Source organism: Phalacrocorax carbo, chromosome 16 (assembly GCF_963921805.1).
Source record: "Phalacrocorax carbo chromosome 16, bPhaCar2.1, whole genome shotgun sequence".
Classification (NCBI taxonomy): Eukaryota; Metazoa; Chordata; class Aves; order Suliformes; family Phalacrocoracidae; genus Phalacrocorax; species Phalacrocorax carbo.
Window position 1 is genome coordinate 13,229,325 of NC_087528.1, and position 14,155 is coordinate 13,243,479.

General features: G+C 47.2%; 1 protein-coding gene across 1 annotated transcript in view; it reads right to left on the reverse strand.

Annotated features, from left to right (window-relative positions):
* Positions 1–14,155, reverse strand: part of LOC104047038 (dynein axonemal heavy chain 9) — a 143,710-nt gene that overhangs the window by 76,915 nt on the left and 52,640 nt on the right. Inside the window, exons 14-17 of the mRNA XM_064466991.1 lie at positions 10,913–11,101; positions 9,379–9,614; positions 7,077–7,199; positions 4,766–4,970 (exon numbers count right to left, since the gene is read on the reverse strand). Of these exons, the coding sequence (XP_064323061.1) occupies positions 4,766–4,970; positions 7,077–7,199; positions 9,379–9,614; positions 10,913–11,101 (753 nt within the window). The remainder of the gene's footprint in view (positions 1–4,765; positions 4,971–7,076; positions 7,200–9,378; positions 9,615–10,912; positions 11,102–14,155) is intronic.

Here is a 14,155-nt window from a genome sequence, read left to right on the forward strand (position 1 = left end):
GGCTTTCTCTCATGAAAAGTGATTGCCCTATTCTGTGTGTTTGCTCAAGGAAATGGCATCTTTCCTGGATTTCAGGCATATCACGTTCTTCCACTATATGGTCCTATAGCAAACATCTATTTTTAGTGTTATCGCAGAAAACACCCTGTAGGAAAACTGTGCATCTGATTTGGATGCTGCTATTTATCAGACATATATAAAATTATACATGTTCTTTTCCTGGGTTAAGTATAGGTGGCCTGTCCACCTCAGTGAAAACCAGCGATTACTCTTTTGCAGGATAGGGGAGACATGATAGACGTAAGCCTGGTGACTAGTCTCTACATAGATTAAGTCAATCACTGACACCCTGGTACGTAAAACACTACTGTGTGACACAGAGCTTTAAGTCCTCAGACTGTAATCAAGTGACAAACCCATGAAATTTGACTAACTTACAAAAGAGCGTTTCGTAGCCCTGCAAAAAATAACCAGCTCCGTGGAGTAGCTGGTTCACCTGGAATTGAGACAAGTTCTGGGGCACGGTGATGGGCACATGACGGGTTCAGTGTCATAACCCAAGTGGTTTAATGATCCAAAGGCAGTTTTTGGAAAACATACCCACACCTTCCAACCGCCTACAGGGTCTGAAAGAGCCCCAGAAATGGGAGATGTGACCCTATGTCTCTTCCTGTCCCACAACACATAAGGGAGCCAGCAGTATTTGCTCCGTTGTCAGAGATTTTCGAACAGATTAACTAACTCTTTCATTAATAAGTCTTTCAACGTTTGGGCTGAAATTTCATACACTTGCTGCACACACATTCATACCATGTTAATGTCAACCCAAGTGTTCAGCAGAGTGTGCACCGAAGCATGCCTTTCATTGGTATTTCAGCTATAAGTGGCTGTTTTTAAAGGCCTGTTCTGTAGGCATTACGCACGGGAATTTGCCCATGGTGGTAAATATTTTACAAGTCTTGAAACAGAAAACTAACATGGCTCATTTTGTGCGTTCCTGTCATTCAGGCATAGCATGCCTTGAAAAATGACATTTTGCAAGCGATTATTCCAGACCATGGACTGTAAGCCCTGGAGTAATTAATGAGGATGTATGGGATTTTTGCTCCAATAGCCTGTAATCACCACGCAATTTCTGAAACGCACCCTTAGAAGTGCGTACAATGCCGTACTCTCTGCAACAGCCTGCATCTGTTGCAGCTTTATCATGCTATTGTTTTCCGCAGTAGCAAGGTCATCATTTCTTATGTCTGCAGTGGAGCTCATTATCTGTTATTTCACAGTTGATATATAACAGCACTGCTTCTGGGAAACAGGTTGCTCTGAGAGCCTTCGAAATTTCATTCCTTAAAAAAAAAAAGAAAGTTCACCAGATCTACAGGGCAGTTTTGCAGGATTCACTACCAACCCCTTCATAGCTCAGCCACAGCAGCCACCTGCCTCTCCTTGTCCTTTCTCCTGGTTTTATTGTATTGTTTTGACATCACAAACCAGAGGAAAAAAAAGTCCCTGCATTTTCAGTCCACTTCTGCAGAAGACCTTCCTTCCTGAAGTACCACCTCAACACATCACAGCCTAAAAGTGCAGGGACTTTCACTTCACCTACTGAATCAGCAAGGCAGAACCCTAACTCATGGCTTATCCACCTACAGCTTGCAACGCAGCTGCCTAAGGCTGTTCTCAGCACTAAACAGATGATGAATTTGAAGCAAATGCCATTTGAGACAAGTCAGTCCAGACAGTGAAGTCTGGTGAAGGAGGGAGATACTTGAAACCAGCCTTGGTTAAGACTACGTGGACCAGAGGCAGCGCCACCAGCACATGGACCAGTCACCTTGCAAAAGGAAACTGTGAAGACTAGTTAAAGGCCAGAGGGTTTGTACTGACTTGGGAGGGAAGGTCTCAGGACTTGGCTTTGCTTGTCTTGTCCTAAACTGGTTTCAGCTTCTCTGAGCTGTGACTGTCTCACAGGTAGGTCACTACTGCCTTAACCCATTTTAGCCTGGCCTTAATTTAGAGCTGGAGCACGTAGTTGTTCTGAACAGACCTATCTCTCTCTAGAACCAAAATATTGTAGAGCGCAACTGTGGGGTCAGGTTCTGAACACCCGTTGAAAGAGGGGTGCCACCCTGTGAGTCATATAAGGATAGCTTCAAAGATGGGAAGGAACAGAAAGACCAAATAACTGGGAAACAATGAAGAAAAAGATTATGGAAACGGGCTGTGTTGAGAAAACATTTTAAAAATGTTAGTGTTATCGTAATTGGATTTATAATAGCTGCTTGATGAATTTTGATTAGGCTATTAATGATAAATTCTGGGTTACACTTATAAGGTGTGCTCCATCTTTGCCCATAACAGGATTTTGAGCTCCGTAAGTGCTGTGCGGTGCTGTAGGCGTCACCTCCACGTGCCCGCAGGCAGAGCCCTCAACCTCCCCCAGACGCCAAATGCCTGTGCCTTTTGTCCCAGGGTAGAGAAGGTAGATTAAAGCACACCTAGAGAAGGGACCTCTTCTTTGGGGAACCCAAAGATTCAAACCTGTGTTTTCCAAGAGCTCCCCCCAGCTATCAGACAACACCCTAGTGGGTTTTTTCACAGCAGTGAATAGACTCAGGGCAGAAGAAGGTAGTGAGCCCCGGGCCAGCACTCACCCGCAGCGGTCAGTGCACCTGCAGCCATTGCCCGCGCCCTTCACCGCATCGAAGGAGACAAAAGTCTCTGCTTTTATCCCAGCAGGGGTGAGATTTTTTTGATTGACTGACTGTTCCCCATCCAGCAGAACACCTTGAATACCAGGCTGGTTTTCTCCTCCCTGGTATATGCTGGGGCATCAGGACTTTAGCAGCGGGGAAGTAGATGAGAAGGAAAGGAAGGATAGTGGGCTCTGGTATTATCTTGCTGTGACAATATAGAGAAAAAGGTCTTAAATATACTTAAAGAAAAAGAAAATTACATCCCACACCAATCTGAATCTGCTTAGTGCTTTCTGAAGTGAGATTACAGCCCCACATCCCCACAGCCAGGGGCATAGCTGGCACCTGGGGATGCATTTCACAGAATCCCAGAACGGCAGGGGTTGGAAGGGCCCTCTGGAGCTCACCCCGTCCCACCCCTGCGTGAGCAGGCACCCCCAGAGCAGGGGCACAGGGCCACGTCCAGGCGGGGGGTGAATGTCTCCAGGGAAGGGACCCCACAGCCTCTCTGGGCAGCCTGTGCCCCTGCTCTGGCACCCCACAGCAAAGGGGTTTGTCCTCATGTTCAGGGGGAGCTTCCCGTGTTCCAGCTTGTGCCCGTGGCCCCTTGGCCTGGCGTTGGGCACCACTGAAAAGAGCCCGGCCCCATCCCCCTGACACCCACCCTTCAGGTATTTATAGGCATTGATGAGACCCCCCTCAGGCTTCTCTTCTCCAGGCTGAACAAGCCCAGGTCTCTCAGCCTTTCCTCACAAGGGAGATGCTCCAGCCCCTGATCCCCTTGGCAGCTCTGCGCTGGCCTCTCTCCAGCAGCTCCCTGCCCTTCTTGACCTGGGGGGCCTGTGCCCAACCTCCTTCTTCTGCAACACGCACGCCCTGAAAAAGTGGGCACTTCAAAAGATGCAATCCCTAATTCACATCATTCTCACTATTTTCTGATACACAGTTCTTTTACAGCATGTGAGGGAAGCGTTGCTGATGTCGAGTTACTAATATTCAGAGCCTAATGGCGGATGTGTTGACTGGACATGATACTGAATTTGTTGTTCTTATGGAGACAGCATCCATCAACAGCGATGCTGCAGAGGCTAAGAGGAGCAGTCCTTGACACAAGGGCAGTTAACGACACCCCTGTGCCAGCCACGGTCACCCCCAGCCCCCTCCAGTTCAGGTCAGCAAAGGAAAGCGGCTGTTTGTAGCATTTGCAGCCCGGCGCTGAGCGTGCGCGTCGGGTGCCTGAGGAAGAGGCTCTGGGTCTCTCGCTGGGACCATGAGACTGCCACGGCTTACACATTAAATTGGTTTGTTATGTATTTTTGATGCCATCTTTTGGCTCATTAGCACATGAGCCTGGTTAAAGCTAAATGCATCACTAAGGCTGCACAGCCAACATCCTTTAGAACCTCATTAAATGAAAAGTTTATCACAAAACTGTCCTGGCCTGACAGAACATGTGCAGTAAATTTATTCCCACTCTTAGTAAATATTTAGTATTATACATATTGGTTACCTTCTTAAATGTGCCATTAGAACAAAGGATTTTCTTAAAAAAATTATTTTGAAAGTGAAGCCATACTTATTAAGAGCCAGAGAACATTTTGACCTGTTATAAACGAGTGGGAGGAAAAGCCAGAACAGAAGAATTTCATTACCAGCCTCACAATATTTTCAGTGAAAATCCTATACCATAAATGCCTGAAATTAAGTGAGATTAATCCTACCTCCAAAATTATATCTGTGAAGTCCAGAAAAATCTGATGTAATGAGAATCTCAGTTTCCATTTCCAAGAGGAGTAGGAAGAGTTTCTTAGCCACTTTTTTTGAGAAAAAATTTGATGTAGCAGTTTCAGTATTCCCAAAATACCAAGAAAACAACAGCCTGAAGAAAAATATTCCCCAATGTTTGTCATTCAAGGGAAATCTCATTATTTTACGATGAACTCGGCAATCTCTGCCACCTTGCACACAAAATGCTATTTTTTAAAATTACAATAATAAATTATATTATCAATAATGTTGTTGTTATTATTATTTATACTTGCTCCCAGTGTAAATTCCCAGATACTGACCTTAAGCTCTTCCAAGTCAGGCCTCTCCATGTTGACCACGGCCGCGAGAAGCTGGTCCTCCAAGCCGTCTCGTGTGACGGTGAAGTTGATGAGGGTGCACTGCGCCTGCAGCTCAGGTTGGAAATGGGGGTTTGCCAGCTTTGTGTGGAGGATGAGACGGAAAGCAGGGTTGAAGACACACTCCTTGTCCCCAATCTTAATGTACCTGAAATTAGAGCAAAATGAGCACGAGCGCCCATCTCTTCCAGTACGTTTCACCCAAAGACAAATGGTGGTATGAGTCAATGGTATCTACCAGCATGGGACTTTGTGCCCTCCACACAGAAATCACTATTAAAGCAAAACATATTTAAAGTTGGACACACCTGAATCACTTCTGATTTAGGATGCAAACCCCAGACCGTTGCCCCTGAATTTTGGATCCTATTTGAGAAGGCTCTCATTTACCAGCAGTGGGATGGGCAGTTCAGCCATGAACCCTCCTTGCTTTTTACAGAGGCAGTGTTCTACCTGAAGGTGGAGTTACATGGAGGAAAAGCCTCTCAGCACTGAGATTTTAATTAGCCACAGCTAAAATTGCCTAATCTGTTGGTTCAGACCTGGCCGACTTTGGTCGCACTGAGCTTGAGCAGTGGTGCCAGGTTAGGAGCGCGGACGGTTGCCGTTCCTGGGAGGTAACATCACTCAGGAATCCCCAGCCTTCTCCTGTTCTGCATTTCTGACATCAAGTCTAAAACTTACAGAGACCCCAGGAATCGACATACTCTGAACCCAAGTTTAACAAAGCCCGTGGGAACTAGAGGAAAAAAGAAACTGGAAATGCCTGCAGGGATGCAGCTGGACTGTTATGGGAACAGTGGTGTTATCGCAGGAATTTGAATACACTTCCCAGTCAAACATCAGCTCACCGGTGCCCTCTTGGCCACCTAGATTGCTTTTACAGCTGTGACCGTGAGGCTGAGAGAAATCACACAGTACGCACAACTCACAGCAGCACCCAGAAACAGTGCTGAGAACCCTGACTCCAAAAACCCTTCTTGCTCTGGGACCACTGGCATCTATATGTGGGGTCTGGGCTCATGTCCTGGAAAACACGAAACCCACAGACCTTTTATTTGATTTATGACTTATTTTCTCTTTCTTAGGAAACACATGATCTCACAGGGAGTTTGGAGAGCAGAGACATACAGTCCCAAAAGCGGGTGACTGTGTTTTTCACTCTAGGGGACTCAGGAGTCCCACCATCTCTGCTGCACGCCCGTCTCGGTGTTCTAACGTTTCAATCCCCTTCACTGGGACCATCATTCCCTCTGAAATGATCCTTCCCCTCCAGCCTGCACCTGACCCCACAACCAACCACCCTGCTCATTATGTTTTCCCCTGCAAACTTTCCAGACAGTTTGCCTTTCCCAGCAGTTGACATCATCCTAGGATATTTTAGGCAAGTAAGTAAATGATCCTCAAAGAACTTAAGGAACGTGAAAGGCAAAGCTTAAAAGGCTTTTTGTTATTTACTGCCCAAAGGCAAGCGCAGGGCCGCGCTGCGAGGCACTGCAGCAGGCACAGAGGTCAGCCCGTGCCGGGCTCCCACGAGCAGCAAAGCTGCCGCCAGCAGAGACTTTGAAAAGCCCAAACGACGCGCATCCTTCTAAAGGCAGACAACTCCACTCGGCGAAAGTCAGCGAAACGACATCAAAAGAGTCCCTGAATCAAGTTCAGCTCTGAGCACGAGGTTTTATTTGATGCCATTATTTGAGCACACAATAAATATGTGCTTATTTTACTTTACGTACAGAAAGAAGGGAGAAGTGAACTCCCTCGCCACCCTTCCCACTGACCTCCTCTCAGCTGGAGGGTGACCAGCAGCTGCCATGAAGAACTTGACCTCATTAAGAAATACTTATATATTCTTAATGCTTAAACCTGTAGCTGTATTCCTAAGTGGTGCGCAGTGTTTGCTAAAATTCAAGGTTACTTTTTCTTCACAACAGCAATAGCTATTTTGGTAATGATTCAGTGTCAGAATAGCCAATTACAGACACCAAGGTCACTGTACAAAGGGAGAATTACAGGTCTCTCTTTTACATGAGGTTTGAATGACACTGTCCAACAAAATGAAAAACCTAGGTTTATTTCAAAGCTCTCCTATGACTAAATTACCTGTAATTGCCTGATTTAAAATGCTGTCACTTCTGAAGGCAGGGTGGTAGTGCTGCTGTATACGAACACCCACAATCTGAGGTCAGGAACAGAAAGCACAAGAGCACAAAGAGCCCAGTCCCACATGTCATTAAGCCTCCCCGAAGCTCACCTTCCTTTCTTGATTGTTTCTCGCCCCAGTAACGGCCCCAACACTGGATCCACGGATTCCTCCAGGTTTTCAATCAAAACCAGTTCTCCCGCAGCCAGGGCTCGTTCCATTGTGTCCAAATACCTGTGGGAAACAGCATTGGTGCGTGCCGCTGCGAGGCTGGGTGTGATGCTCTGCAGCAAGGAGGAGGCGAGGGGGACAGAGGGGTGCTCCACACCGCGATGGCAGCCACGTGCACGTGCCAGCAGTTGGGAGACAGATAGAGGGGTAAGATGGTGCACAAATGGCACTGGCAGAGTCTCGGCTGACCAACAAGGAGAATCACGTCTCAGACATCCCAAGGGCAAGTGATAATAACGGTGCCTTCTTTCCCAGGAAAAGAGCATGGGCATCAGTGAACAAAGATGGGACAGCTTGGAGGTATTTCTAGCAAATACTTTGTTTCCCCAAAACCCCCCTGGTACAGTTAATCTTGCATAAAAGCAAGGACCAAGAGCAGGTTTCAGCTCAGTTTTGCCCAGCATTTGGGATCACGTGTAGGACAGCTCCTTTCCTCACGAGGGAATTGGGCCCTTTTGCCCAGTGCCTACATGTGAAATGGGGATGTTCTGCACTGGGATGTTTTGTGTCGGAAGGGCAGGGTCAAGCGCTTGTGCCCTCTCCTTCGGGGCTGCTCTGCACTCCCCACAACTCTCTGCAAAGAGGAGAGAAGGGCCTTGGGCGGCCGGTGAGGGTGCTCCGGGCGCAGTTACACCGTCCCTGTTGCGCTGAATCACTCCAACTAACCCCACTGGTTAAAATCCAGGTTCTTGGTCTAAGCTAGAGAGTTTGGGATGTCAAGGTGTGATAGAAAGATCTAAGACAAGAAGCTCAGAGTGACCTTTAGGCCCAACCTTTCCTAAAGGAAACCGTTGACAAAACGCAAACCCCATCCTTGATCAGCAGCCCCCATTTTTCTGAGTCCAGAAATATTTTATATGAAGAAACAGAGAGAATGACAGCAGCTGACCCAAAGCTGCTCAAATGGCCCTTTCCTGAAGGAGAGAGGGGTGTGGGTTTAAACCTCTTAAAGCAGTTGAAAGCAAAGAAGCACCATTTCCCAGGTGATGGCACACTGACTTATTTACTGTAACAGGGAAGTGAATGATGCTTTTAGCCAATGGCCTGAGACATCACAGCACTAAACTCCCCTCTTAGGTACCCGTCAGACTGGTGTGTGGCCAGGGAGGGAGGGGGAGATGCCGTCTTTGCACAGCAAGCTGTAATGGCAGCATATGGATGTTACAGGGTCTATTCTTCTTGTTCCGTCCTGGAGGTCTGTATTTAGGTGCCTCCTTTGGGATCCTTACTTTTCCACGGACTGCCTTGAATAACTACAAGGCACGATGACCAAGCTGGCCAGGAAACAGAAATTTGCTGTAATGCAAAATGATCTGTATTTTCATCCCACACAAGATCAAATCTAATAACTTCTTGTCATTTTCTATGAGGAAAGCAGAGGAGGCACTAGCAAAACAACCTGGGCAAGACCAAGTCACCTCTCCAAATCTACAGGAATTTGCAAGCACCAAGCTTGGGTCACTCTCGCCTGTTGCCAATGCTTTGCTCTGTATTAAAAAAGAAAAAATAACCTCAGCACTCATACTTAAGCAGGGATTTGACTTTGGGTCTGATCCATCCCAGCTGGCACTCCTATCCAGTGGGCAGAAATAGGTGCAAACCGAGATTGGAGGAGATCAGCCTGTGTGCTGACTGGAGATAAAATCCAGGAGCACAAAAGCCTTCCCAGAAAAGACTTAGCCAGATCAACGCGGGGTGCCACAATGAGAACATCCTAGGTGGTGCCAGCGTGGGAGCGGAGTTAGCCCAGCTGGTCTTCAGGGCATGGTGACCCTCATGGCAGCTTCTGCCCTCCATGCCCAGGCCCTCTCTCCTCTCCCAAGCTGTAGGAAGCCCTGCTCACCCTCCTGGGTGAAACTGAGTCAGGACACGCCACGTAAGACAAGCCCAGCGGAGGATGCCATAGTCCTACGCGTAGCTCAGCCTCCAGCACGGAGCTCTCTCCATTCTCAGCTTCGGAGGACTTTCTATGGTAACTGAGCCAAGCACTAAACAGACCCTCTATTTAATGGAAAATCTCTATCATTTTGGTAATGAATAAGCAGCTAATGCACAAATACATTTAAGGGGTTTTCTCCATGTAATTGGCTCAGATAGTTGCAGTTAAATATACGCTGTTCATCACATACGATGGGCAGATAACCAATAAAAGGTATTATTATGTGATAAGGCTGATGTTTACCCCTTCTGCCCAACTCGGATCACTCGCAGGTCTTCGCCATACTTTGTTTTGATCCATTTGATAACCTGCAGCTGGGGATCCACCACGAGGGGCCAGCGCTCACAGTTGGTGAGGATGGTGGCATTTTCAGTGGACATCCGATCAGCTGGCAGGCCCTCGTTCTGCCAAGCCGCTACATCAGCATCATCTGTCAGCAGGGTCAGAGGATCGAGGGATGGAGTCACAGGGATTGGCACCTGGGAGGAAAGGAGAAACGCTTCCCAGTGTGTGCAGTGAGTGCAACTTGCAACTCATTCCAGAGATGAGCAAGGAAAATATTCCAAGAAAAGTTAGCTTAATTAAAGACTGACAAGTCACATTTATCAGTCGCTTCCCATTCTACAGGATAGTTTTGATTATTATTAAGTGTTTCCCAATCCTGTTGTGAGTGAACATGAATTATGCAAGCAACCCAAAGAATTTTTGCCTGCAGAGCACTAAGCATCCCGACGGGCCACAGCCCAGCCGAGCAGGCTCGGGTCACACTGGAAGAATATAACTAATGCCCTTGTAGGCCTGCTGTTGTGTTGCAAAACAGTATTAACAGTTCCAGAAACGCTTCTCTGACATGGGAGGCCATTTCTGGCTATGACAACCAGAAAGTTATCTGTGCCAGTCACCTGAGCAGGATGGGCCTTCGTTTTTCCATTAGATATACAGGAGCTTCCTTGAAATTTCTAAGCACAGAGTCAGGTAATTTTTGGAATAATATTGCCTTTCTTAACTAAATGTTTGGCTTAGTATTAAGAAATGCAGAATGAAGTTCTTCCTCTCTTGACCTAAGGAACTTGCCGATTTTCTCAGCTTTTTAATTTGGGCATCACTGACCCGTTGCGACCTTGTTTAAAAGCTTCTTGGAATTTCCCCAAGATTTATAACATCCAGTTACTGTACTGACATGCAAAAGCTCATCCTGCAGGAGACCGTGCACTCGCATTTACTGATGTATGAGAAGACCTTTTAAAAATCAGTGAAATATTAAACAAGTTTGAAGCACAACAGTCTCCATCTGGTCCAAACAGCAAGACATGGGTAAAACCAGCTGAGAGACCTGGCCAGCATGAGCAGAGCTTGGGTCCAGCATGAAGAACCATCTGGAGTTTTGCAAAGCCTGCTAGAGACCTGGCAGTGAGCTCTGCCCGCTCCAAGCAATTCCGTCTCTGTACCACCTCCCTCCTTCTAGGCCATCCCTGACACCGGGTTAAACCTGCACAGCATTGGTGCTGGGCTCCATGTCTGGGTTCCTGCATCGGGGATTTTCCTCAGTACATGGAGGAATTGGGTCACTTGCATGGAGCAAGGACACCACAGCGTCTTCCCCAGAGAGGAGTAAATCAAGTGTTGCCATGTCCTGCTCCTCCGTCCATCTCGGCGGGGACACAGGGATGCCTCTCATTTGCAGGATCCCCTCACTTGGGGGATCCCCTGTGGACATCAGGATTCATGGCCATGTTAATTCCAGTAACAACAGCTTTTCGGAGAAATCAGAGCTTACTTTGAGCTGGTGCAAATACGGCTTCCAGATTCCATCCAGGAGGTCTTGTCGGTATTTCTTGGTGAAGTAGCCCAGATAGGAGACGAAGGCCGTAATCAGCAAGACATCTCCACACAAGGTGCTCTGTCGCTGTTTGAACTCCTTCACAGCTTCAGCCCATCTCACGTTCTCAGAAGCAAGTCCCCCAACCTACAATTTCCCAAGTCAAATTGATCATCACAGTGGTTCTTTAAGCAATACCTCAGGATCTGGCCACATCCATACCTTGTTCCTGATATCAGGTGTCATTTGCTAAAGTTTAAAACCTGAGGATGGGAAATATTCGACAGTTACTTTGCTAACCTCCCCGTCCCATTCCATGAAAGACTAGTCCTGCTGCAAATCTCAGATGTCTGCTCCACAACTCCTCTAAAATCATCAAGGAAGGAGCCGTCACGTCCCCAGCAGGAATTCACATAAAGATATCTGCATAAGGGTTTGTGATGCACCCATGGGCTGGTAATTGCCTTAATGCTACAGATTCACACCTGGTTACACCCTCTCTCACACAGAGCACTCCTCTCCAACAGCCACAACCCATGCACACAATTTAGTATTACCCCAGGTAGATGGAATTTTGATCACAGACCCCTTCAGTCCACATTTTCCTTTCCCTTAAGGCTCTGTCCTTAAGGAAAGCGCTTCCTCATGGACATTTTTCATGAGCATCCAATGTACAAACAGGCCAACGGGGGGCTTACCAGCTTTGAAAAGGGTACAGCATCTCCTTATAAAATAAGATATCTCTACATCTCAACTTCTTTGGCCATTGGTACTGGTCCCTCGCCCCTGAAGTCTTGTGGTTAAAAGAGATATCCTAAACAGTTTTAAGTTGGCCTCACGGATTTGAGATCGAGAATGCCAAACCTCATGGTTAAGCTCACCATCACTCTGCTGTTGTCACGGTGCCCTAGAAAAATCCACGTAAGGCACAGATCCCCTCTCCTAACTCCTCTGTTACCGGGGCCAACCAGCACTTTCTATTTTAATTCTTCAGCATACAGTCCACATAAGCTAAAAGTTATTTCTCATACTTCCCATTTTTATTAAAAGTTCCTCTCTATCCTTCTCTTTTGAGAACCTCCCCAAATAAGGGGTGCTGCAAGTGTGACTAATACGACACTGTCTCCTTGCAGGTCACTGTTAAATGTTGAATAGCAGGAGCCCTGACACAAGTCCCTGTGGTAAGCCTTATGAACACCTTGAATATCTTTTGCCCCTAACCTGGGTTATTTTGCCATCTTAAGCTGATATGTGGAACGCAGGTCCCAGGATGGGAAGGTGGCACCTTCACATCCTCACTGAACTCCACCATCACACATTCCAACTTGACCAAGTCCTGGTTTTGGTAGGATCCTGCTGCCATCTGAGGGTGAGGAGCCACCTTCTGATGTCCAGCACAGACTTACTGCTGGCCTGTTTATGCCATCGCTTCTCATGCAGACGCTGTCCTCCAGCTCAAAGAGCTCTCCTTTCACCTTCACGTGCACCTCCAGATCCTTTCACCTTCACGTGCACCTCCAGATCCTTTCACCCTCACGTGCACCTCCAGAGCCTTTCGCCCTCACGTGCACCTCCAGATCCTTTCACCCTCACGTGCACCTCCAGAGCCTTTCGCCCTCACGTGCACCTCCAGATCCTTTCGCCCTCACGTGCACCTCCAGATCCTTTCACCTTCACGTGCACCTCCAGAGCCTTTCGCCCTCACGTGCACCTCCAGAGCCTTTCACCCTCACGTGCACCTCCAGATCCTTTCACCTTCACGTGCACCTCCAGATCCTTTCGCCCTCACGTGCACCTCCAGAGCCTTTCGCCCTCACGTGCACCTCCAGATGCTTTTTATAAACAGCCAGTATTTTCGAGGGAATGTGCTCTGCTTGGCCAAGCAAAAGCAGCTGCTCTAGCTCCCCTCGGAAACACACAACCACAGAACAGCTCTACCGGCCAGACCTGAGGTCCCCCTCCTTCGGCACCCTGTCCGCTGGCAGCAGCCCTTAGCGGATGACTTGGGAAGACTACACAAATGAGCACCTGGTAATAGTTGCTGACATAATGTCAGCTTCCCGCGACTGGAGGTTTAAGGACCTTCAGAAACAGAGCGTATTTCTTTGTCCTTTATAGCCACTGATGACTTTTTCCTTCGTGATTGAGTCTAAGCTGCCGCGGATACCAACCAACCTTTTGGCATCTACAGCATCCTGCGGCCAGGAGATACACAGCTTAGCTATGCTTTCTGTCAAAAAAGTACATCCTTTGATGCGCTGCCTGACCTTTTCAATTGCTAAAACCTGTTTGCACAGTGGAAAAATAGCGAACAATCCTGCTCATGTCACCTTCCCCATACCGCTCATGATTTCAAGCCCTTGATACCCCCTCTGCTGTCTCCTTTTGAGGTTGAAGAGCTTTAGTCTATTCAATAATTCCTCAAGCAGAAGCCTTTTGATTGTCCTTGCAATCTTTATTTTTACCGAGTGATGTAATCGTTGTTATCTGGTTTCTTTTTATTGTTACCTTCTCCGCACCATTTCTCATTCTACATCCTTTGAGGTACAGCAGAGGGGGTGGAGGTACAGCTGCACACTCAAGATTTATTTAGAATGTATTTATATAGTGAGATTGGGATTTTTCTCTGGTTTGTTCTCTCTCCTTTTCCTAACAAACCCTAGCATTCATTTTCAGCTGGGGTTTTCAGTTTGTTGAGGGTTTTTCTTTTTGCCTCTGGGAGCACAGAGCTCACATACTCACAGAACTCTTCACTCCATCATTTCATTCCTGAGTGATAATAACTACCTCAGCATCACTTACAGGGCATGTAAAGTAAAAACTAATTTTTCCAATATATATTATTTTACATTTATCTACCTGCCATTTCCTACCCCCATCACTTGGAATCATTTTTACAATTCCTTATAGGCGGTCTCCATCATCACTGTACTCGTATGACTGAGAAGCTGTACGACCTGCTTGCACACCATCTCATCCGGATAGCTTCTGGTTATTCTGATGAACAAAAGAACTAACAGACACCTGAAATAAAACCCCTGATGGCCTTTCTGCCTTGTCAAATCTGCCCCTTTAAATCACTGACATCTGGCTCTGGGCAGCCCGATTCCTTCCAGGAGGAGAAGGAGAGGCCACAGATTGTTCTTTGCCCCATTCAGCCTCAGAGCTGTCCCTAAACCTGTTTCAGCCCAGTTACTTTTT